Here is a 26,524-nt window from a genome sequence, read left to right as displayed (position 1 = left end):
AAGATTTTATTTTATTTGCAAGGCACTGTTAGAGAGAGAGAGAGAGAGAGAGTGAGTCCATTCACTGGTTCATTCCCCAAATGGCCACAATGGCCAGGGCTGGGCCAGGCCAAAATCAGGAGCCAGGAGCTTCTTCTGGGTCTCCCACAGTGGTAGCAGGAGCCCAAATGCTTGGGCCATTTTCCACTGCTCTCCCAGGCATATTAGCAGGGAGTTGGATCAGAAGTGGAGCAGCCGTGGCTCAAACCCAGAGCCCATATGGAATGCTGGCATCACAGGCAGCAGCTTTACCCACTATATCACAACGCCCATCTCTTTCCTTTATTATTTTTTACAGTACAGTTCTGTGGGCTATCAATTCTTTTAGTTGTCATCTATCTTTAAAATATCTTTTTTTGCTTTTATTATTGGAAGATATATTCACTGGATATAAAATTCTACGTGGACAATGTTGTTTGTGGTTATTTTCTTTGAGCCTCATATATTTCACTATATTCTGACCTCTATATTTCTGATGAAAATCAACAATAGCTTCAACTATTGCTCCCTGTATATACTGTATCACTTTTCTTCAGCTACTTTCAAGGTCTTCCCATTGATCTTTGGTTTTCAGAACTTTGCCTACCTTATACCCAGCAGTGATTTTCTTCATATGTATCTTACTTAGTATTTGCTGAGTTTTTTTTTTTTTTTTCATCAGTAACTATGTTTGTCTTCTATATGGGGAATTTTCAGTCATTATTTGCCCTCTTTGTCCTCACCCACTTTCCCTTCTTTCCGTCCAAGATTCCAAATCCATGTATGTTAGAATTTTTAATAGTGACTCACATACCTTTGAGTCTTAATATTCCTTGGCAATCCTGTTCTTCCTTTTTAAAAATTTCTATTTAAATTATTCAAGTCTCATGCATTTCAAATATACAAATTTAGCAAGAGAGTGACACTTTCCCTCCACCTTCCCTCTCCTCTCTGCTTCGACCCCTCCTCCTCCTCCCTCTCACATTCCCACTCTCAAATTTTACAAAGATCTATTCAGTTTAGAGCATTTCTATGACTTTTAAATTTTAAGTTTCATGATTTTTTTTTAAAACATTTTAAATTTAGAGAGAGAGAGAAAGAGAGACAGAAAGATAGAGATGTCTCATCTGCTGGTTCACTCCACAAATGCCCACAACAGCCAGGGCTGGGCCGGGTCAAAGACAAAAGCCAGAAACTTAGTGCACATTTCCTACAAGACCGGCAGGGACTCAACTGCAGAGTCAGCACATGATGCCTCCCAGGACAGGCAGAGCAGGAAGCTGGAACCGGAGCACTGCTGAAACCCGGCATTCCAATATGGGATGGGGGTGTCCCAGGCAGCATCTTAACTGCCGTGACAGATGCACCACCCAGATTTCATTAATCCTGGAATATCCATTTGGTTCTTTTTTTCTCTCCTGGGATTTCCTATATTTTCGGTCACTGAGATGGTATTTTCCTTTATAAAATTCAGCACAGATGAAATACCCAATTTCAAATTCTTGCCTGCTAATTCCTCATCTGAATCACTGTGCCACAGACCTCCCTTGATTATTTTTTCTTTGGAAAATGGTTCCATTTTTCTAATTTTTTAATATGGAAAATCATGGTTAATTATATCCTAGAAGTTGCAAATATTATGCTGTGGAGAATCTGGATCCTACTATATTCCCCTGAAGAATTTTTTCTTAAGCAAGCAATTAATTTTGGTTAGATTTAAACCACAAATTTTGTCTCTTAAACAGCAGCTCAAATCTTAATTCAGTTCTTTTTTCCTGAGCTGGTCTGCCTCAAGTCTAAGCTACAAGTGTGTGGTTCTTGGTCAGTCAAAGATTTTGGCAGAACTTAATTCACAGAATTTGATTCTATCCTTTTCTGACCCTCTATTTTCTGTACTTGCCCCCTCCCATGGTTATGGTGACCCAGAGCTCTGTACTCTCATTCTTCAGACTAGGAAGATAGGTTGCCTCTGAAAGCTTCCCCCACCCCTTTCTGCCTCCAGCTGCAGTCTGCTCTCAAAGCAAAAGCTGTAAAAACAACTGGGACATCAGACTTTTATGCAAACACATCAGCGTCCCTCCAGAATCTGTCTGGAAAGTAAATAAAATAAGGTGAATCAAACAAAATCCATACATACAAGGTATCTTCAAAAAGTTCATGGCAAATGCTTACTATAAAAAACTGTGTGTGGATTTCAACATTTTTTACACCAAAATAAACTCATCTTTTCATTCCATTTTCTACATACTTCATGAAGTAATCCCATATCTGAAGCAGTAAATCTGAGCCTCAAATTATATTGAAAAAAAAAGTGTCTAATAAGAGATAGGTTTGTATTTCAGGCAACACAATTTTAATAAAGAAATAAGTAGCATTTGTTATCTGAATATCACAGGATTTTAATGTGGAAAGGACTATAGGAATCACTTGGTCCAAGCTACTCATATATCTGTACATAAATTAATAATTCATTGTTTCATTAAATATTTACTGAATACTATGGCTTATGTGCCAAGCACAACACCAGTTCTAAGACGGACAATGATGCACGCAAAGTTTGTTTTCTTAGTTATTTCAGACATTGTCTATCAATCTTCTTTTCACTATTGATTTTCATTTTGAATAACATATTTGATATAAAGAAAAGAAATTACAAATTCTTTATCAGTGGACTCAAATTTTATAAGATTTTGTTGGGCTTATTTTTGACTCACTGGAAAACAACATAATGTGAAATATAAGATGTCATTCTGTGAGCCAGGATTGGGTGTAGGATGGTTTGACGTGTGTTTAATGTCACCGTAATCTAGCCAGTTTCCAATGAAAAAGTCACACTTGCTGGGCAGCATGGAATAATTTCGTAAGTTGCTCATGATTTCATGGACGGAATATTTATAAATGCCAACAGAAGTCCGATCGATCATAGTCTCTAGTTCCATTGAGAACTCAATGACTTCTAAGCAAATCAGGGGCAATGAGGAGGCAACAACCATCATAATCACCTTAGTGAAACACATATAGGATTATTATTCAAGGCTACTTCAAAGTATTCATTGAAAATGGAGTCAAAAGGTAAGTTTATTTTGATGCAAAAAAGTTTTTGGAATTCATGCAAATAAGAGGTCTTGAAAGAGTTCATGGAAAATGTGTATGATGAAACACCTTTGCACAGGTTTCAATTTTTTGTACCAAAATAAGCTTATCTTTGAACTTCATTTTCACAAATGTTTTCAGGTACTCACATACAAAGTTCAAAGAAATAAAATTTTGGAGTGTTAATTCCTTCAGATTAAGAAGTTCAGATATCTAAAATGTTCCTGAGAAGTTGTTGTTCAATAAAGATTCACCATAACAAGAATAAATTATGGTTCTGACATCAGGAGTCACTTAGAGTGTGGGACTGTTAATTTTGTAGTGCAAAGAAGATAATGATAAATTAAAATATTTCCACAGAATATATTTCTAGGATCAGATTTCTTTTTGACTATGTTGTTCTATTATAATAAGAACTGCCCCTATTAAAATTATTATTTCCTTAAAAAAATCATGTTACATAATTTGAATTTGGTGGAAAACTCAGTGAAGTACGATTTTACTTGCTAACAATGAAGGAAGCTTTCATATTAACAATTAATCAGTCCCAACAGGACAAATATCATATGTTCTCCCTGATCGGTGACAACTAACCAAGCACCAAAAAGGAAACCTGTTGAAGTGAAAGGGACACTATGAGAAACAGTGACTTGGTCAGCACTTGTCCTGACTGTTGATGTACACTGTAATACTTTATCCATTTTAGTATTTTTTTGTTCTAGTTAATACTATTGGTTGAACTCTGTAATTAACACACAATTATTCTTAGGTGTTTAACTGAAAAGTGATCCCTGTTAAATATAAGAGTGGGAATAAGAGAGGGAGGAGATGTACAATTTGGGACATGCTCAATCGGACTTGCCCCAAATGGTGGAGTTAGAAACATGCCAGGGGATTCCAGTACAATCTCATCAAGGTGGCATCTACCAATGCCATCTCACTAGTCCAAGGGATCAACTTCAGTTCACAATTGATCACACTGATAGGTCTAAGAGTCAAAGGGATCACACAAACAAGACTAGTGTCTGCTAATACTAACTGATAGAATCAAAAAGGGAGAGAACGACCCAACATGGGAAGCGGGATACACAGCAGACTCATAGAATGGCAGATGTCCTAAATAACACTCTGGCCTCAGAATCAGCCCTTAAGGCATTTGGATCTGGCTCAAGAGCCCATGAGAGTATTTCAGGCATGGGAAGCCAAGACACTCAGGCAAAAAAAAAAAAAAAAAAAAAAAAAGAGGCCCTAAATGAAAGATCTCTGTGAGTGAAATCCCAGTGGATAGAACAGGCCATCAAAGAAGGAGGTACCTTTCTCTGAAGGGAGGAGAGAACTTCCACTTTGACTATGACCCTGTCAGAATAAGATCGAAGTCAGTGAACTCAAAAGGCTTCCATAGCCTTGGCAACTCATGACTAGAGCCTAAGGAGATTACTGACGTCATAAATAAGAGTGTCAATTTATTAAGTCAACAACAGGAGTCACTGTGTACTTACTCCTCATGTGGGATCTCTGTCCTTAATGTGTTGTTCAATGTGAATTAATGCTATAACTAGTAAGGAAACAGTATTTTACACTTTATGTTCTGTGTGGGTGCAAACTGATGCAATCTTTACTTAATATATACTAAATCAATCTTCTGTATATAAAGATAATTGCAAATGAATCTTGATGTGAATGGAATGGGAGAGGGAGCAGGAGATGGGAGGGGTGCGAGTGGGAGTGAAGTTATGGGGGGGGGGGGAAGCCATTGTAAACCATAAGCTGTACTTTGGAAATTTATATTTACTAAATAAAAGTTAAAAAAATAATTAATCAGGTCTGAAAGGAAGCCTAAAATGTTACACTTGTCAGCAGTGTGTCTCTGTCATGGTATGACGTAACAAAATTAAACCCTTTTATTCTAAAATGAGAGGAACAATCACAAAGCAAACAATTCTCAAAATAGATGTGGAGGGAATTTGAGCATATTTTTAGTGGCTGCAATGAATGGAGAGTTTTGATTTAAAAGAAAAAGAACAGAAATGATATAAAAGTTAACTTCCAATTCTTCAATTTTAACAAAGGAGCAGAGGAAATTAGATGTTTCATTTTTTCATTGAAGAAGATTTGAAACTTAATATTGCTTTCACAACCAAGATTTACACTGAACATTTCAATTACTACATGTGACATGTGGGATAATTATTCTTTCAGAAATAAAATATCACACATGTTTGGGAAGACTTCCTGCTATATTTTTGAATAGCTTCAATTGCTCTTTATAAATTAGTTTCCTTTTTTAAGCCTTTGATCTAAGTTTTTTCTTACTAAGAAAGTTTATACTGTGGTCATTCATATTTATGAAACTTGGGTAATATATTTATGTGGTTAATATGCCACAGTTTTTAGAGAGAAATATGAGATCTATTGTTCTTTTTCCTGTACCAAACCAAAAGAGCACAGGATCTGGCCCATCAATCAGGAAAACTGAGTGGCCTTTTTTCCAGGCCACAGCCAAGAGATCAAACCCCTGTGACTGCCTGTTTGTTAGAAATCATGGCAGTTCATTCACTCAGCAGGAGATCTATCATTCTTAAAACAACCCTATTCAGCACCAACTATCAGACTCAAGGCCCTCACAGCACCTGCCCTGAGTGACTGCCTCCTCACAGCTGAAACCCTTGCTCACACATTCATTTGGGATTGAGCATGGTTAGTTCTAAAGAACTGAGAAAAAATATCCACTTACCCTACCCGCTAATCCTGGGTTCTGTAAACTCAGAGCACATCTGAACCATCATCATAAAATAGTTTGCTTTTGATTCACAGGAGGAAACCCTTCAGCGAGCACGTGAGGAAGAAGAGAAAAGGAAAGAGATCACAAGTCATTTCCAGAGTACCCTGACAGACATCCAGGCTCAGATCGAGCAGCAGAGTGAGCGAAACATGAAGCTCTGTCAGGAGAACACAGAGCTGGCAGAGAAACTGAAAAGCATCATCGATCAGTATGAGCTCCGGGAGGAGGTGAGACGCACACGCATCCACTTAGAACTGTATGGATCTGGATCTGAATCTGGGGCGTGAAGGTTGCGAAGCTGGTCAATAAGAAAGATATGGCCAATCCTCAACTCTCAACTGATTAATATTTAGGGCTGGATTTCTTTTACTAGCCAAGATAGAGAGAGATGGTACTATGGAATACCTGGCTGAAAGTCCTATGGGATTTCTTCAAAACTGGAATCACTGCTAAGCAAATGCAATAGCTGGAGGCACAGCCACCCTTGCAAACAGCATTTCTCAGCCTCTGAAAAATCCCCTCCATAGAGCCAAAAAGTGATTCACATATACTCTCTTAGGAATCACCATGACATCTAAAGAAAGAATCCCTTATTCATTCTATATACCCCACAAGCCACTAAAATAGGATCAATAATGTAATAATTATAGTGTCACTTACTCTGTGCTTCATTCATGTCAGACAATGTGCTAAATACCGCCTTTTACATATAATATATCATTGAACTGTCTCAACAATCTCATGCACTAGACAATAATATGCTATCCACATTTTGTAGATTGGAAGCAGAAGCTGTGACATTAAATCACTATCCCACAGTCACAAAAGCCAGAGACTTGTTCTTTCGATACGCTAACATTAGGAGCACGATAGGGTCTCCTGTGATCCCAAAGTTATATTTTAATATTGAATGTTTTTAAGATTCCAGATAGCCCCTCAGGATTTTGAATACATTACATTCCTTTCCCTATCCCACCCAGATTTTACTTACCTGCCTTAAAATGTAACATAACATAGTCAAAGCAGCTCTGTTGGAAGATGCTAAGATTTTATCAAGAGAAAAACTGAGCCAATGGTGTATGTTCACAGTAGTCAGGTAACTCAACTCACAGTATGCCAACTCACTCCTCAACTCAACTCCTCACAGTAAGCAATGCTACCATTTCATCTGGGCATGGGGATCACCCCACTCCAGAAAGGAGGCTCAGGCTAAATAGGAAGCGAAAGGAAAATGCCCATGCTCTTCGGAGAGATCTTGGATGGGAATGGCCTGGTATACAGGTTGTAAATTCCTCTAGGATTGTTCTGGCTAAGTCCCAAGGACAGAATTCCACCTGCCCTCTTTCTGATGGTGAAATTGGGCTTAATGATAGAAACTTTTTATATTAAGGTAGGGTGGGGAGCTTCTCTTTGCCTGTTTAAGTCCAGAGGTCAAAAGGTGTGGAAGACTCTGCACACTTGTATATCAGTTCATCCCACTGGCTTTGCCATTCCCACCAGAGCAACACAGAATTTAGGAGGTGGGGGGCCACACTCCTAGAACCATTGGCTGGCACCCCAAGGTTTTCTCACAACCCTTGAAGCAAGAATGTGAATTCAACATGATAAACTGCATAAATGTTATGATCAAAAGTGGATTTATATTCATAGAAAGAGCCAAATGCTATAGTCTTTGAAGTATAAATCATTGTCTGTGCTGTAGCTAAATAAATAAAGACCATATCTACTCATTACCAAATTTTTAAAAATACTGTTGAACTCAATTTTGCAGCTACCTTTGTTTACTGTGAAGGGTTAGGGACTTCATCAATTGATGTCTTTAATGTAAAGTGATGGCCATGCAATTTCCCCTTTTAAAAAAATCTTAAAATCTGGAGAATGGAGGTTCATGTTACTTTTTTTAATTTAAAATTTCTAAGCATCAACAGTAAACCAAGTTTTACGCATATACTTTATTTTTCCTTAGCATCTGGACAAGATATTTAAACACAGAGAACTGCAGCAGAAGCTGGTGGATGCAAAACTTGAACAGGCACAAGAAATGATGAAGGAAGCAGAGGAGCGACACAAGCGTGAAAAGGAATATGTACTTATCATTGTAGTAGTATGCATATCTGGCCTGCCTCAGTGTCAGACACTCTCTGGGAAAGTTGTTTTGATAATGGTCAAAGGGCACTAGACTGATAAAGAAAAGGCTTGAGCTTCTATGAGAACTAAATTGGCCAGCCTAGCACTAGGGTTGGTACCCATGTGACTTTTTATACAAAATGGGCATTCATCCATTCAACAAATATGTTTATGTGTCTTTAATCTGATAAGCACCACAGTGGGTGCTAGGAAATAGTCGTGAACAAAACAGAGATGGGTCATCTCCCGCTACGGAGATTAGTCAAACTAGGAAGAGATAGGCAACAAGCAAGCAAAGAAGGAAGGGTGACTGTAGATTTAAAATGTGCTACTAGACTGAGAAGGAGCCAAGGAGGGGGCCTACCTAGCTTGGGTGACCAGGAAGGCCTCCCAGAGGGGTGGATGCTTGGGCCAAGCCCTGCTCAGTGAGGAGTCATCTCTAGCACCCGTGTCTGCAGCAGTGACAAAGGTCCTGATGCTGGAATCAGGTTGGTGTGCCCCAGGAAAGACAAGGTCAGGGAGGCAAGAGCATGTGGACCAAGTGGGAGAAGGGTTCAAAATGAAGTTGGAGAGGTAAGCAGGGGCCAGATTGTGTAGCTTTGCAGGGCTTGGAAGGTAGTTTGGATTTCATTCTAAATACAGTGAGAACATACTTGGTCATTTTAGCAAAGAAAGTGACGTGATCCGCTCTGCATCTGTAAGATTACTCGGCTCCTGGGTGGGAAGTGGACTCCAGAGGGACAAGAGAGCAAGACAGTCAGGAGGCTGCTATAGCCATCCAGATGAGATAAGAGGATGACTTAGCCAAGGGAGGCAGAGCTGGATAAAAAGTGTTTTCCGTGTAAAACTAACAGGCCGTGCTCTGACCTGCAGAGTGGGATAGTGAGGAAAGGGTGCCTCCTGGGTTGTAGACTGAAGAAACTGAATGGTGGTGTTTACTGATATCTCACTAACCCCAAGCACCCTACAAAGCTATAGGGCATTCCACAGATGAGAGAACTGAGGCGTAAAGAGGATACACAACTAAAGGTCACATACTGCTAAGAGACTACGATGTGTTTAAAACCCACATGTGTCTGTCCCCAAAGTCCAGGCTCTCTGTGACAGTTCATCACACTTGGAGGTATATTTCAGAGGTATGAATTGAAGCATGTATCAGTTGCTGAGAGACAGGAGAGGTTTAAGACATAGTCAATGGGCCAGTTATTCAAATTTGGCCATTTAACACTGGACCACAAGCTTTTCATTTACCTGAAATTATTTCAATTTGTTAGAATAGTAATTTTTAAATAACTTCAGTTTTCCAATTTGGCAACAAAAAGATGAATTTTGGAGACTATAACCTGGTGACACTGGATAATTTCAAATCAGTAGTCCATGTTCTTTTAAGAAAAAGAAGAATTTGTTAAATCCATTAACAACCTAGCTCTCAAGTAAGAAAAAAAAAAACCCACATTTTATTGTTAGGCAAAATCCAAGGAAATAAATTCTCTCCTGTGGATCTTACCCAATTAGGTAAACTATTCTTCCTACAAAATATCAGTGCTCTAGGATATAATATGAGATATGTCAGAGAAAGAATTAGGCAAGATGCACATGAGAGATACTAGAGAGCAGATTCATAGTGACTCATACTTAACAAGAAACTAGCACACTGTCCAATTCCCCTACCCTTGTTTAGCAAAACAGCAGATTGGAGTCACAGAAAAGTAGTCCCTCTCACTTCTTCAAAGCGGCCACCTACCGTGCAGCAGCTCTGGCAGTTCCTTTTGGGAATGAAGACGTTCTTCACCCACGTAGAACACGCAGCCACTGCCTCCCCTGAGATCACCTGTCAGCGGCTGCAAAGCATGGGCCTGCTTGATGCCCACACACCCGCTGGACAGCCAGAGCGGGTAACGTAGGTCTTTTACGCCATAGCTGCCCCCAGCTCTCACCTGGGACTGGTCAGATGCTCTTCTGTGATAATCAATCCTCACTGTACCTGGAAGGCAGAAGAGAACAAATATGACCTACCTTATAAATGGAAAGTTTGAGCCACAGGAAAAAGACAAACTAGGATATGGGACAAAAATGCCTCTGAGCTTTTAAAAATCCATGATTTCTTTGTTGTTGTTATTGTTGTTTGTCCTGTCTACAAAGGACATAAATAGAGTTCATGGACTTTTTTTTAAACCGTAGGGATACACAGAAGGAAATGTAAACCGGCCTATCCTTGAATTCAAGAGAAACAACTGAGCACCAGCAGATTAATCTGTGACATTCACGATTCTCTTTGTAAAATGCACAGACAGGTGCTCACATATCACTCTGTTGATACCTGTGACTAGTGAGCTACTCTCTGGAACACTAACACATACCTGCCCCATTCAGTAAGAAGGAGATTACTAAGGATCAGTTCCCAGCGCCCACATCTTTTCTTTCCATTTCTTGCTTTTGTATTATGTAAATCAATAGCACAGTATATCAACTACTGAAATATAGTGACAAAAAGAAAAAAGTATTTCTACAAAAACTGTAATTAATGCCTTGAAAGACTAGATACAAGCTAATGGCAAAAAACAACTATCAAACTAGATATGAATGGCTACAAAAACTGTAGGAAAGTTGTAAAAATTGGAGAATTATCCAGTCAAGCAGCTTCAAAAACATTCTTCAGGTATGGTATTATTGAAAACAAAGAATACTGTAAGTCTTACATAGCACATTAGAGATAATTGTGTAACTAAACAAAATGCTGAACTCCAACCAGGAAACCTATGCCCAAAACAATGACCATAGTTCTATATCAAAACTGATAAATGAACATACATCCTAAGTTAAAATAATATGTTTTATATAACATGTGTCATTTTTATGCTTTCTAGAAAAGATTTACTTATTTATTTGAAAGGCAGAGTTACAGAGAGGGGGAGAGAACTTTCATCCACTGGTAAATTCCCTAAATGACTACAACAGCCAGGCCTGGGCCAGCCTGAAGCCAGGAGCCTAGAAGTCCACCTGAGTCTCCCACATGGGTGGAAGGGGTCCAAATACTTATCCTCCGCTGCTTTCTCAGCTGAATTAGCAGGGTACTGCATTGGAAATGAAGCAGTCGAGGCTCAAATCTGCACTCATATGGGATGCCAGGCATCTCACAGGCAGTGGCTTAATCAGCTGCACCACAATGATGACCTTCATTTTTATGCTTAAATCAACTTTTTCAACTTAACCCATGAACTTCAAGTTCTGATCATGTTGGTTATGAGAGTTTTGAATGTACAAGGGTACTTTTTAAAAAGTGAGAATAAAAGAAAAGTCTGAAAAAAAAAGAAATTTATGCATAGTTTTGTCATAGTAAGCATTTCTCCACAAACTTTTGACGTTGCCTCATATCTGCAGGGCTTTCTTGTGGAACAAAGATGAGACCTATTTTATAAACCTCCACAGGACAGGATTTAGAAAAATACGTCAAATCTCTCAATATGTATTCCATAGACCACCAATATCCAACCATCTTGGGTACTTGCTATACGCACAGATTTCAATCACAGCTTATCCTTCCTAAATCATATTTTTTGGGAGGCACCTGCATTTTACATGTTGTCTAGGAGATACTGATGTATGTTAGAAGTTCTATGTCAGGAGCCAGGGATAAAAACCAAATATATGTTTCTTATTGTATCACATCTGCTATGGTGGAGAGCAATGGTCTAGAATAACCCAGGGTTAACATAAAGTAACAGCTGCTGGCAACAAAGCACCAGTTGGGGAGATCCTGGAGATATTCAAGCAGATAGTGTATAATAATTGGTCAGGATTGCTAGAGAAAGCTCCAGAATTTGGTGGGAGGTTGAATGTTGTGTAGCTCATGCAAGAGTTGGGGATTTTTTTCTTTTTTCCATTACAACCACTAGCTATGGTTGAGAATCCAAATTTTTAGACCAACTGTTTTCTTAGTTTACATAGATTACAAACTTCTAAAATATTATGTAAGAGGGCTAATGAACAATGAGCAAGTTATTAGGTTCTACACACAAATTAGAGTAATTTTTCAAATAATCTGACCATCTTTCATGCATTCTGTCTTATCTCAGTTGCTGAACCAGGCAGCAGAGTGGAAACTTCAGGCCAAAGTGCTGAAGGAACAAGAGACAGTGCTGCAGGCTCAGGTGAACTGGGGAATGGGGGAGGCACGGGGTGCTGTCCTCACTGGTCTCAGGGGACTAGAGACAAAATGTTGTCTACAGAAGGCCTCACACATCACAGGGAGTGAGGAAAGATGGGCTGGAAATGAAGAACAACATCACACTTATTTCTAAGTAAAAACAAAAGCACAAATTATGTCTATAAAAAAATGTTCCCAGCCAGCAATATCCAGTCAAAGGTTTGTTGATGGACAAACGATGGCACCAAAATGGCCAGTCAGAGGAAGCCAATGTCCGAGTTCCCAACTGTCCATAATTCCTCTCTCTCTCTCCTCCCCTAATACTCAGGAAAGAAAAAAATGTAGATTGTTCACATGTACCTGCCCTAGCTCTCAATTCTTAAAATGGCCTAATATTTTGATATTTCTAATACAAAGAAAATGAGAAACAGTCATTACCCAGGGTTCTGTGCTGTCAGAAAACAGTGTGCTTTGTTTCCATGGCTGGAAAGGTGGGCAAATTAAGAACCATTTTTAGTTGACTTTTTGATGCCATTCAGGTGTGTTTGTTTTGTTTTAATTACATAATTAAGAGGCAGAGCCACGTGGAGAGAAAAAACTCCTTCCTGCTGGTTCACTCCCCAAATGCCTGCAACGGTAATGTTTGGCTAGGCTAAAGATGAGAATCAGGAACTCAAGCCAGATCTCCCACACGAGTGGCAGGGACCTAACTACTTGAGCCTTCACCTGCTGCCTCCCAGGGTCTGTATTAGCAATAATCTACAGTCAGAAGCAGAGCTGGGTAGCAAACTTAGGTGCTCCATTATGGGACATGTGTCGTATAAGTGCTAGGCCAAACGCCCACTCCAGTGTGTTTTGAATAGACTACAAGAATTCCTATTGCGTACTCAAAAGTAAATCCTCATGCTACAGCAGCCTCTGGGGTAAAAGCCAGACCTCAGCATCTTTCCCATGCCCTGAGGCTCTGTTCCACCTGGCAAACATTCTTCGTGAGGCCCCAGAAGAATCACCCTGCCACCTGCAACAGGGGAAAAAGAGAAAGGCCCAAATGCTAACGGGTCTAAGAGGTCACAAAGAAAAATCACAGGTGAGGAAATCAGAAGCCTTGCAAGTTGGGCAGAATTCATTTAAGGTCTGAAAACATTTATATGCATGCTACTGAATATTTGTGCATTGTAAAAAATGCTTATTCGTTGTATGAATGAACTTGTTCATTATAAAAGAAAAAATAAGAAACTTAAAATCACAAATTATACCACTACCTAGTCAAAAACAGACAGCATTTTCATACCTATTTTCTTAAAGCATACTTTTGTAATGAACTATAAAATCCAATGATGAACTGTTTCCCCCAGTATGATCTATGATCTACTCTCTGATACGAATAGTTTTAAAATACTACTTACATGGAGGCTGGAAACAATGTCTCTGACTCCAACAGATTCAAAGAGCTCAGAGTTACAAACTCAAGATATCCTTGAGACAATCAGGGGACCTGTCATGTCATGGTGTGGGGTGGGTGGCAGGCAGCGGCAGCTCTCCAACCTGGAGGAGAAGAGGGGTGACCTCACTGTAGGCGGGTTGCAGTGGGAGCTCAGAGAATCGAGCCAGGGCTCTTGATTCTGTCACTTCCTCTTTGACAGCACAGAGCCATGAAGGAAACCAGGGACAATATTTGCAGCTACGCATTGTTCACATCATTTATAATACACAATCTCTACTCTTCTATGCTAAATGAAGGTCACGAACTTGAGAAGAGTAGATTAGTACTATTGTACTCTAGGCTACAGAACAGTTCATTCAGTTGTCATCAGAATCTCAATTTGAATTCATTTGTGAAATATGGAGTCTTCAAAAAGTTTGTGGAAAAATGCATATTATGAAAAACTAGGCATGAATTCCAATTTTGTACTAAAGTAAATGTATCTTTTAATTCTATTTTCCACAAACTTCTTGAAGTACCTCAGCAAAAATAGAAAGCTTTCCCACCTATTTCCTCATTCAAACTTGAAAAAGCATCTTCTAGGTAGTCTAGAGTTTCTACCATTCCTCATTTATCCCTCAGTTCTGGACTGAATCCAACGCCAGCTTCAGAGTCCTGATTCTTCTATTAAGAAGTTGTGTGACACTGTGCAACTCACCTAAACCTCTCTGGACCTAATTTTCCTGTCTGTAAAATGAAGATACAGTCATGAATCAGGAACCCCACGTTGGAGTCCTCTGACCTCTGAGTGGCCCATTCCTTCTCAGAGTTTCCAAAACTACAGTACATAAAGCAGCAGCTACTCTCTAAAATGTAGTTGTGTCTTATATTACTGCTTGCGCACCAGTGAGGGATGGAAATTATTCATATGTGTTAGTTTTTAAAAAGGAAAATTAGTTAATGAATATGTGCTGTACACAGGCTGTTATCAAATTATGGATGCAAAACACTTAGCTCAGTGCCTGATCCATCAGAAGCACAAATAATTCTACCAATCTTTATTGAGTACCTGCTACATACCAGGTATGGTTCCAGGTGTGGGAGACATAGTAATCAATGAGACTATGGAAATCCCTGCCTAGCTGAATACAGTTATAACAACCATAAAATATAAATATAAAAAATGCTAACGATCAATTAGTGCATGAGCTAATGTCAGTATTATTTCATAGGTAAGGATCTATATAGGAAAATACAATATATTGGCAGGCTTCAGCTGCAATAAACCTAATCACTGGAAAGATGATCTCAAGACCCTGTTCAGCTCACGAACAGAGAGAGCTTTGAGACTGAAAACTATGGCCCTAAGCTAAATTAACCCTGCCTTCTCCATCACCTTGGCTCACCAAACAGGCAGCCTTGCTAGCTGCAGGGATCCTTTGTCTTTCTCTTTTGTCTCCAAGGTACTTTCTAAAATTCAGTAATTAATCATCAAGAAGAAAACCGAAATCCCAAATCCTCACATATAATAACATTTCAACGAGTTTCTCCTGAAAAGTGTCAACATTATCTTTTCAAAACTTATAAACCCTGAAAAATACTCTACTGCAAATGATTTTGCATAGCATTCAAACACTTCTTTTTGTTTTTACACAATCCTTAGAGCAGTGGGAGTGGCAGGAGGCATTTCTAAGCCCTGAGCAAGAAAAATAACAAGGATGGATTATGTTGTTTTTCTAGACTGAAGTCACTTTTCAGTCAAAAGGCAACAGCTTGCCGGTTGGGAGCATGTTTCTCACTTAGGAAAGAGATGTTGGCTTTCAATTACACAAACCAAAGGAATAAAGTAAATGTCAGGGATGATCAATGGGATACAATTATCACTGCAAATAGAGTGGTCATCACATCAGTAAGGTTGAAAACAGAGCCAGGCATGGAAAGTCAGCAGTATCTGACAACATGGACACAAAACACTACCCGAGGGGAAAGATGAGTAAGTAAATTGTTAAAAATGTGTCATCTTTATCTTTAAAATCAGAAGCGCTGGCTTACTTATATTGGGCAGCAAGAGCCTTCCTCAGCTACTCTTACAGTCGGAAATTTGCTCCCAAACCAAAGCTCACAGGTCTGCTAAACAATTCCTGGATATGTTCTGTTTCCAATACTGCATGAATGTTTGTAATTAAAATTTGGTGCTTAGTTAAAAGATTGTGTTTGTCACATGGTCCATGTAAAAGTGAAATATTGACACAATTATTATTTCTAACCACAGAATAGTTTTCTATGTCTGCCTCTAGCAAACAAAATACTGCCCACGACCTCTGATGTCCCTTCCATGCCTCTCTGAAACATAAAGTGAGAATGGGATCCGAATCATCAAAACAAACATACATCATATCAGCATAACAAAGTGAAAATACTGAGTAAATATCCATTAAGCAAACAGGAAGCACAAATATTCAGTTAGCATAATGTCAGAATTCGATGAAAAATGTATAACCCACACAGGTTTTGCCACCAATGACAAGTGGGTCAGATGGGAAGAAAGGCAGAATGCTAAAGACCGGCCAGTAGAAGGAGAAAATGGTGAGTGGTGTTTAATGGGTATGGAGTATTCATTTTGAAAGGTGGCAAAGTTCTGGATATTATATGACAATGTAAACGTACTTAAAAATACCTAACTGCAGAATTAAAAATGATTAGGATGACAAGTTTTAATGTCATGTGTATTTTACCACAATTTAAAAAACAATTTTGAGAGGAAACAAGAAGTGTTACTAGAAAAAGTCCAGAAGAGGTGGTGATGCAGCAAGATACCGCATCTTGGCATTGTATGTATGTCTTCTATGTGCCACAAGCCAGCAACGAAACACAGGAAAGACAAACAAACTTTGCCCAATTAATATACCAAAAAGAACATTCTGTTTTTTTCTTCAAGTCCTGATTTGGAGACAAGTACACATGGAAAAGTAAGACTGATCATAGTTGATGGAAAACAATCTAGAAAGCTTCAATGCCCATCAGCTAGTCTTGGTTCTGTCAAGACAGATGGGCCATATGTGTGCTCACTCCTGCTCCATTATCTCCACAGCCTGCAACTACAGGCCTGCAAGAGAGGGGTTAGGAGGACCAGATCTGGAGACCCCCATGCAACTCTGCTGAAATTACTGAGAAATTGTGGGGGAGGAACTAAACTAAAGAAGTTAACAAAAGGGGTTTGGCCAAGAATGCAAATGAACAGATTTTTGCAATAGAAAGTGACCAGGATCTGCTGGCCATAATTGTTCCCACCCTAAGCCAATTGACAAGCTTGAGTGTAGGTAGCCAGTGCTCCAAGACCTTACCATAGGCTCAAGAGTCTCAGAACAAAAGGCCCTGAAATCAACTTACTGGATCCAAGTCAGTACTTTTAAAAAAAGGAACAATTAAATACAATATATTAGAGTGCACTGCACATAAGTGTTGTCTTATGCACCATGTGTGTATGTAAAACCCTGGGGGGCCTTCCTAGCCATGAATCCCTGATGTCCCTTCACTCAGTCCTCGTTAATCTATTTGCCAAGGAATCACAAGAAATAAATACTAACTCTATCATGCACAGTGCTAATGACTGATGAAGGTCAGCTCTTGTTTTGAGTTTTCTTTGGATAATTTGTATTCTATGAAAAGGATTTGTTATCATTTTTATTGTTTGCTGCAGTAAAACTTTTATTGTTCTGAATTTTTGGGGGGAAAACAACATTCTAGAGAAGTAATTACCTAGAATGGCTCCAGGGACTGTTTGACTCACACACAGTCCCTCTGGCCCCCTTCCACAAGCTTGGAAACTCTCCAATCTGCTGGCTTTGTCAGTGTGCTCTTCTCTACTTATAAAAGCTATTTGTAACCCCATGTTTATAGTTCAATTCACAATAGTTAAGAAATGAAATCAACCCAGATGTATATCAACTGATGACTGGACAAGGAAAATGTGGTATATATACATGATGGAATACTATTCAGCCATAAAAAGAATGAAATCCCATCTTTTGCAACAAAATGGATACAACTGGAGACCATTACATTTAGTGAAATGGCCTAGTCCCGAAAAGACATGTTTTCTCTGATATGTAGTAGTTAATATAGAATGCAAAAAAAAAAAAAAACCCACTGTATAAGAATGAGACTGACACCTTATGATTTGATTATCATTTATAGCCCTTGTCTGTAGTCCAGTGACACAGTGGTCTTTTGACTTTTTTATTTGTTGAGCATTATAGCTAGTGGTGCGTTAAGCCTAAGATTATAAAATAAATTGAAAGTATGCTCTTACAAAAATTAAAGGAAAACAGGAGGAAAGGAAGGAAGGAGGAGGAATTGAGGGAGGGAGTGGGGAAGTATGGTTATCTTCTTAGATTTGTATCTATGAAATACATGAAATCAAAGCAGTCATGGATTCTTGTTTGTTGCTGGATGCTACAAATTTGCTTCTTCACACAAATGAGATTTTTTATGCCCATCTGAGGACTTGGAACTTTTCTGGAAACTCAAAAATACTAAACCTTCATTTGAAAAGGGCAGTTTTACTAACTTAAATCATCCATATTAGATCTCTACTCACACAAAACAATCTATACTGATTTGATTTTCAAAAGCAAGAATTTATTACTATCATTAACAATCACGCATTTACACACTTCCCTTCTAGTTTTTGTGCCATTCCCACCCCCAAATTCAAGCCTTGGAATTAAGGATGTGACAACACAAATGTCTCTATTTCTATGGTGAGCCGCATACGTGGCCATCTTAATCCTTACAATGTCTTTATGCAAATTACAAGACTCACTACTTCCATCTGTGGAAAACTGGTATAATAAATTAATTCTGCTGAACCAACATATGGCTCACATGCTCTCCGGCCAAGTTCACCTTCTTTGATCACCCACTGTCCCTGACAGACTTGGAACCTTGTATTCAGTGTCCTGAGGTCAAGTCATCCTTGAGATTGTCTTCCTGTTTAGAGTTCAGGCCATTCAAAGGCAAGAGCCACCTGTGAAATACTTTTGGACAGACAGATCACACACATGTTTAGTGCTCTGTAACTGTCAGCTGGTAAAAGTTAAGATATATAATGAAATTGTAATGACACTTTTTATTACTTCATTTTCCTTTAAAGAAGCACTTCAGTCATGTTTACTGACCTACGTTGATATAGTAAATTAAACAACTGAACATTGTATTGAATTTAAATTGTTTTTCTTCTCAAATAGTTAATAATGATGTGTTATCTTGTTCTGGAAGCCCTTTGAAAGCAGCCCTCAAGTAGATACACTCTCTCTCCTGTTTACAGCTTACTCTCTACTCAGGAAGGTTTGAAGAGTTCCAGAGCACACTGACAAAAAGCAATGAGGTGTTTGCCTCTTTCAAACAGGAAATGGATAAAGTGAGTATTGCTTATCACCCATGAAATACTGGAATTTTCTATTTTGACAGGAAATTCTCCTTTGGGTTCATTTTTCTAAGATATTTCAATGCATTTCATGAAGTAACGAAACATTAATAGGTACAAATGATTTTTGGACTGTATTTTTTATCAGTAAGTATCTGGTGAATTATTCTTGGCAAGAGCCAAAAAATGCTAGGGTATACTTTCACTCTGAGAATGAATAATTCTTTTTCCACTCCAGGATGGATGTATCCATTTTTAAAACATCTCTCAAATTTCTAGAATTTTAAGTCTGAATAAATACAAAAGCAGAAAAACACTTTAAAGTTCAAAATTACATCGCTTTGACATTTTAGTAAATATTAGATCAAGAATGGAATTCTTAATCTGAGCTCTGCTTATAACCTGTAGTAGTTGACCTGAGAATTCTCTGGAAATTAGCAAAAACAAAATTGATACACATCTTTGCATTTTCCTAAGGTGTGATCCCATAGATTTCATAAAATTCTTAAAGGGTGATGACCTTAAAAAGTTTATAAAATACTGATTTTGTTACTATGTGGTCAGAATTTAAAAAAAAAAATCATTCAGGGCTCACCTCACTTCTCTATGGTGCCAGGGGCTGACTGTCAGCCTAGCCTCAGGCAGCTTGGCTTGAAGCAGCAAGTGCCCAGCTATGGGTCATCCAGGGAAACCATGCCTAACTGTATACTTTGTTCTTCACTTGACTCAAGCAGAGAGGAAATCCTACAACTGCGAATGTGAGCTGCCTCAATTTCAAAAAGAGATGACATCTTATTCACTTCTGTATCCCCCATGCCCACCCAGGGCCTGGTGACCAGCAGACAGTGCACATGTTGCACAAAACGGAATGGAGTAACTCCAGCCCCTCTTCTGTTAACTGACCTGAATGTTACTCCACTGCTCCGAGTCTCGGCTTCCCTATCTCTAAAGCAGGGGTAAAACAGAGCCATACCTGTGAGACTGCCTCACAGGAATGGAGAGGAATGATGTGTCTAATTACATGTTGTGAACTCTCCCTCAAACTACAAATGTGAAAACAAAAAGCTGCTTTTATGTGCATACTTCTCAAACGTGCCCAAACAGTATCAGCATTTTAATGACTAAGAAACCATGTCAGCCTTCTCACTGTAGAGTCTTCTATTCAATAAAGCAAATAACCTAAATTGCAAGCTTATTCATGGGACTCAGTAAAGATATTTTCGTTTTAAATGAAAGAAAAAAAAAAAAACAATGAAAAAAAAAGTGTGTTCCTAAGCAGTTTCCTTTTTCCTGAATTGACTCTGGTGCAAATGTGTATGCGCCAGTGACCTAGAGGATGCAGAAATAAATCACAACTCTTCTGCAATCTTCATTCTTGACATCGAACAGCTGTTTGCTTCAGTAGCCGGTAACAAAAGGACTACTCTTGATGTCAGAGAGAGAACTCACACCTTCCTTGATGCATTAATTCTTCAGGATTAACACTAAAACATTCTATTTTCTGTAGATGACTAAGAAAATGAAGAAGCTGGAAAAGGACACAGCCACATGGAAATCTCGGTTTGAAAATTGTAACAAAGCTCTGCTGGATATGATTGAAGAGGTGAGAAAATTTTTCTCTTAGCTTTTACCTCCCCATCCCCAGTCTAGTCAAAACATTCACACTTAGAATGTAATTATAATTTGATAGTACAAATAATTATATTTGAAAAAGAGCTAAATTGGATGCAAGGAAGGAATGATATTAAATTGAAATAAAAATAATCAGAGCAAAAGCCATTTAGAATCTGATTCTAAATTAGATTCATAAAGAGCTTTGTGACCCTAACTCATATGCTTACTTGTTGATTCAACAGTTGAACAGCAGCACTCCACCTGCTAGACTGAATTGCTATTTTTTTAAAGATTTATTTATTTATTTGAAAGGCAGAGTTCAGAGAGGCAGAGGCAGAAGCAGAAAGAGAGAGAGAAAGAGAGAGAGAGAGAGAGACAGGTCTTCCATCTGCTGGTTCACTCCCCAAATGGCCGCAACGGCTGGAGCTGACCCAATCTGAAGCCAGGAGTCAGGAGCTTCATCCAGGTCTTCCATGCTGGCGCAGGGGCCCAAGGACTGGGACCATCTTCTTCTCTCCCAGGCCATTAGCAGAAAGCTGCATCAGAAGGGGAGCAGCTGGGACTTGAACCAGTGCCCACATGGGATGCCAACACTGAGGCGGCGGCTTTACCCACTACTATACCACAGTATCGGCCCCTACACTGAATTTCTTAAAGGTAGAATGAGTCTCATTTGGCACTGAATTCCCCAGTGCCTCGCATATCACAGGTGCAGAATAAATTAATTACTTGATTTGAATATACTGAAAGACACCAGCCAAAGCACCCAGAATAGGTGCTACTTTATTTTTATTTATTTGGATGGCAGCTGAGGAGGAGGGTGAAGATAAGAGGGAGAGAAAGAGAGACTGATCTTCCATCTGCTGGTTCACTCCCCAAATATTGACAACAGCTGCCAGGAACTCCATCATGGTCTCCCACAAGATGGCAGGACCCAAGTACTTGGGCCATAATTTGCTGCCTCCCAGGTATGTTAATAGGAAGCTGGATTAGAAGCAGAAGTGGCAATCAATCCCAGGCACGCCCACATGAAATGCAAACACTTCAAGTTGCAGCTCAAATCTGCTGTATCACAACACCCACCCCAGGTATATGCTACCTTACATTTTTCATTACATCCCTACAATAGGCATTTAAATACTAATTTTATGTAAGGTTCTGTATAGGTCCTGAGACTCTAAAGGCAAACACACATGATCCCTGACCTGAGAAACAGGGCTTTCACATATAGTTCTCTCCATGTATATAAGGGAAAAAAGTCTTAAAGGTACGAAGTAGCTCATCGGTGGAGGTAAATAGTGAGATTATTAGGAATATTTTCATGCACAAACACATCAACATTTCTACAGAAAAGAACTAAATAGTTTGAGCAGCCAGCATCATGAATTAGTGTGGTGAGTTTACATGCTTATAATTACTTTTCTAAAACTGCATCCCAAATTGCAACCAATTCCAAAGAGACGCTTATTACTCGTCAGCATAAATCAAACAGTTTGTTGGGATTATCACATAGCAGTTTATCTAGAATAGATAAGGCATTGCTGAGGCCCGAATCCTAGTCCATTTCATTCGGTTTGCCACAAGCTTTTGCTTATAGTTAGTCTTAGCAGCAAAAAGTTTCTCTATTTGTAAGATTTGAGAGTAAGCCTTGCCATCTTTCTTTCCTAAACAACAGGATATGGTGACTAAATTCTATCAGAATCTAGCATAGAATGCAAAAAACACAGAAGTGACTAGCCTGATTAAGCGTCCATCCACCATTCTGTGCCCAAGTCCCAAAGCCTTCAAGGCAAATGATATTGGTTCTCTCCAGAGAGCATTCTGGGAGTTTTGCTTTTCGTGTCGTTTCACGTGTCTCTGTTTTCAAACCCCAGAAAGCACTGAGAGCTAAAGAATATGAATGCTTCGTGATGAAAATTGGGAGGCTAGAGAACCTCTGCCGAGCTTTGCAAGAAGAGAGAAACGAACTCTACAAAAAAATCAGAGAGGCAAAAACACCTGAAAAAGATGACCAAAGTCAGCATACCTCGGATGAAGAGCCAAGTGTCTCCGCGGAAAAGGAGATGGATGCAGAGGAGGCCAAGAGAGTTCAAAACGCCGTGGAAAGTCTGGCCACGGCCTTCAGGGTAATTCATGGTCCAGAGTCCACCCTTGCCCAGTCCACAGAAATCCCGCCAGAACTCGGCAGGCCTCAGGAGGGCGCAGCCTCCGGCCCCAAGGAGCCGGAACAACCTCCCCTGACCCCTTCAGGGGCTTCAGAAAGGCCTTCGCCTCCCCCAAGCCCTCAAGCCGCAGCTGAAGGAAGCGGTGAGGCAGAGGCCAAGACCACCCCTGCGGGGCCGGCATCAGAACCCAGAGCCTCAGGGCTCACGGCTGGGCAGCAGCCCCGGAAGCTGGGGGCAGAAGCTTCCGGTCAGGCCCCGCAGGCCCCAGCGGAAGCTCCCTTAGCCCCGGTGGAGACCGATGGCTCCGGTTCGCTGCCCCCAGCGCCGGAGCAGGTGCCAGCACGGGTGACGGGAGGTGAGCCCGCGAGACAGCTCGCACCAGCAGCCACAGAGGAGCTGTCCCCAGGGGCTGGAGCTGGGTCCCAGCTGTCCGAAGTGGCCGACCCCAGCCTGGAAGGAGTAGACTAAGTCCCATGAGCCGTCAGGGCTGGGCTTTCTGACGTCGCATCTCCGTCCTAACAGCCGGGCGTGTGAGCCAGACATCGAGGGCTAGGATGTCAAACGGAGGAGAGTTATGATCAAGATGGTGTTTCAGGGTTATGCAGGGCGCATTCAGCCTTTTCTCATTGTTCTTGATTTATAACTGATTTGGAGCTTTTCTGTTTAACACTGCGTGATAGAATCATTTGCTCAAACGGCCACAAAGCATACTAAAAGCAAATATGCATTGCTGCCATTAACATAGTACTTAATTCAGTTTCTTAATAACAGATTTGATGTTTAGACTTCTACTATATACAAATTCTGAAAATGTGTTCTACTTATTGCCACATACAGTTTAATAAGTTCCATTGTATTCAATGGATGCTCAGGTTCCTTTTAATGGTATATTCACACAATATATGCATATGTGTTAATGTATACAAGGGTGCTTCAAAAAGTGCATGCAGAATGGAATTAAACGATGTTTATTTTGGTGCAGAAAAAAAATTGAAATCAGTGCCTGGGGGGGTCTTCAAACGTTCATGGAAAATGTGTATTATGAAAAAACTATGCGTGGATTTCAAAATTTTTCTACAAAAAATATGAGTAAACTTATCTTTTGAAAATATGTTTATTTGAGAAAGAGTTCCCATCCATTGATTCACCTCCCAAATACCTGAAAAGAGGCAGGAATTAGGAATTCAATCCGGGCCTCCTATGTGGGTGGCAAGAACCAGGTACTTGAGTCATCATTGCTGCCTGCCTTAGTAGGAAGCTGGAGTCAGGAACAAGTGCAAGCTATCAAACCCAGACACTTAGTGTGGGACCTGGGGTCTTGGCCAGTTCTTCAGCTGCTAAGATAAACGCCTATCCCTAAATCTACCTTTTAATTCCATTTCCATGAACTTGTTGAAGTATTCACAAATTATGTATATGTGTACCTATTTATGTGGGTATATATACATATATGTGTATACATATATACATGTGTACTTTATGTAAATATATATTACACATACATTCTTCTAATACCTTTATTAATATTTTTCTATGCAAAATATGGGATGCTAATCAAAAAATTGTCTCATACTTGCACCCAGGACTATGGTAGACTAATGCTCTATGAATCAGAAGTAGGTTCCAAACACAAGTATTTAGACCATTGCAATGTGCAAAATTAAGTAGTCCAGTGTTAGAGCAATAAATTCAGCCAACTGACCAAATGACAGAACCACTTGGATTAGACTGCAAGTCTGTGCAGCAAGTGCGGACACAAATATGACCACAAGAGTTCCCAAACAGAAAAAGAGAAGCTATGGACTGCTCACCTCTTCCAGTTTCTTCTCCTATGCTCCTCATCCCGCTGCTTGCAGCCTTCTCATGGGGTCAAACAGCCTATTTCTGGCTGCCTACAAGGCAAAGACTGGGAGTGGGAAAGGAAGTGAAGGACGAAGGAAGAGAAGGACCTCAAACAGAGAGGCCCCCTGCCTCTTTGCTGCAAATGTCTCCAGACAGAACACTCACCTCTTGTTGTGACTTTTTCTGTCTAAATCCTCAAAGCACCTGCTCCTTCCTTCCTTCCAAATTCCCATCTTTGCAGCAGGAAGTCATACCCAGCCCTCATCTCAGTTAATGTTAAATAAAACTATTACTTTTCCAAAACAGAAATCCACACAGGGTCTCAATGTGAATGATGAGGCTTACAAACCATTTTTCTTTGAAAATTTCTCTAAAGGCTAAAATACAAAACAAAAACAAATGGGCCCCTACTCAAAATGATTTGAAAAATAGGTTAGGATTCAGGAGAAGGGAAGAGCTAGAAACAACTAGGGTTGTTTACATGAGTATTAAGAATCTCTAATAATACTGGCAGCATCAGTTACCTAGGGTGAAGGAAGACTGCAACAATAATATATGAAGAAAGATAGGGAAAGGGCAGACAAAAGAGGGAAAGGGAAAGAAAGGAAGAAAAAACTATCTAACCCAACCCAATGGGAAAGTTGAACTCCAATGGGAAAATGGATAAAACAAGATTCCGTACTACTTCTCCAGGAAATCATCTGTCAATGTTGAATGTGGCTGTTTGCCAAAGCATACAAAGCACTTTTAGGTAGCAGCTATATGCTGTAAGAATTTTAAACTGCATAAAATCTGTTTAAAGTGAACAGGGAGGGTGATAACACAAACACTAGTCAAGGAAAAAAGATCAGGAGAAAAGCTTGTCACTGTATCAGAACCCATATATTTTTGAAGGCTTAAAATATTAAAACTACAGAGTATCCAGCCAAATTCAACATTACTGGAAATCTTTGAGATTTAAATGTTCATTTAATTCAGAGCCAAATCTTTACTATAACAATCGAGGAAGGTCTTCTTTCCTACTACTTACAGACACTGACCTACCCCAAATGGAGTCAGATTAGACAACCGTGGTAAAGTCTCAGTCTGAATGTTTAGCAAGAGAAATAGGCAGGCAAGGAGCCAAATTCAGTAAATTAAATATTTAGCACCCAGAGTTCATTCAAACGGCTTTTATCCCAACACATTACTCACTACCATCTCAGGTAGAATTTCAGATACAATAACTTGCTTGAAATTTGTAAAGCTTAACATAGGCTTTGTTAGAATTATTTTAATATTCAAAGACTGTTTTATTATAGTCCTTTGTATTAGAACTTGGCCTTACTAATTACAAAAGTAATTCATATAATCTGAATGCAGAAGGATTTTCTGTTCTTTATTAAGCTAATGTAACTGTTTTCAGAGATGCCACATCTACTTTCTAGAAACACTGGAGTTACCCATGTTTTCTAAACATCTATATAACTATTCTAAATAACTATAATTTAAATATCTATTAAACTGGTACTTTTCTTCCCAAGTTTTGTAGTAGCAGTTTTATTTATTTTTAGTTTTAACTTTAATTTTGGTTACTTATATCTTTCAAAAATGACTTACAAACATATGGTTTCCTTCTATTGTTGGTTGAGTTTTTGGTGTCTGAGTAATGTGGATGTGGAGTTTTCACCTTTAAAAAAATATTTTGCAACGTGTGTGTGTGTGTGTGTGTGGAGAGGAAGGAAGGAAAGAGAACAATGAGGTTACAGTCAAAAGTGACTGACGCCTACAAGAGAGGAACTTGAAACAGAATGCTCATGTGCTGGGGTTTGAGTGTCTCGCCCAAAAGTTCATGTGTCAGCAACTTAATCCCTCGGGGCTGGCACTGTGTGGGGCAGCAGGTAAA

At 39.5% G+C, this 26,524-nt stretch overlaps 1 protein-coding gene across 1 annotated transcript in view; it reads left to right on the top strand.

Annotated features, from left to right (window-relative positions):
- Positions 1-25,803, top strand: part of TXLNB (taxilin beta) — a 50,362-nt gene extending 24,559 nt beyond the window's left edge. The window contains exons 5-10 of the mRNA XM_062186848.1: positions 5,926-6,120; positions 7,860-7,979; positions 12,097-12,171; positions 18,920-19,012; positions 20,526-20,621; positions 22,507-25,803. Coding sequence (XP_062042832.1) covers positions 5,926-6,120; positions 7,860-7,979; positions 12,097-12,171; positions 18,920-19,012; positions 20,526-20,621; positions 22,507-23,265 — 1,338 coding nt within the window. The 3' untranslated portion in view covers positions 23,266-25,803. The remainder of the gene's footprint in view (positions 1-5,925; positions 6,121-7,859; positions 7,980-12,096; positions 12,172-18,919; positions 19,013-20,525; positions 20,622-22,506) is intronic.
- The last annotated feature ends 721 nt before the right edge of the window (positions 25,804-26,524 follow it).

This window comes from Lepus europaeus, chromosome 3, assembly GCF_033115175.1.
Source record: "Lepus europaeus isolate LE1 chromosome 3, mLepTim1.pri, whole genome shotgun sequence".
Classification (NCBI taxonomy): Eukaryota; Metazoa; Chordata; class Mammalia; order Lagomorpha; family Leporidae; genus Lepus; species Lepus europaeus.
The sequence above is the reverse complement of the archived record's forward strand: the minus strand, read 5'-3'. Positions and strand labels throughout refer to the sequence as shown.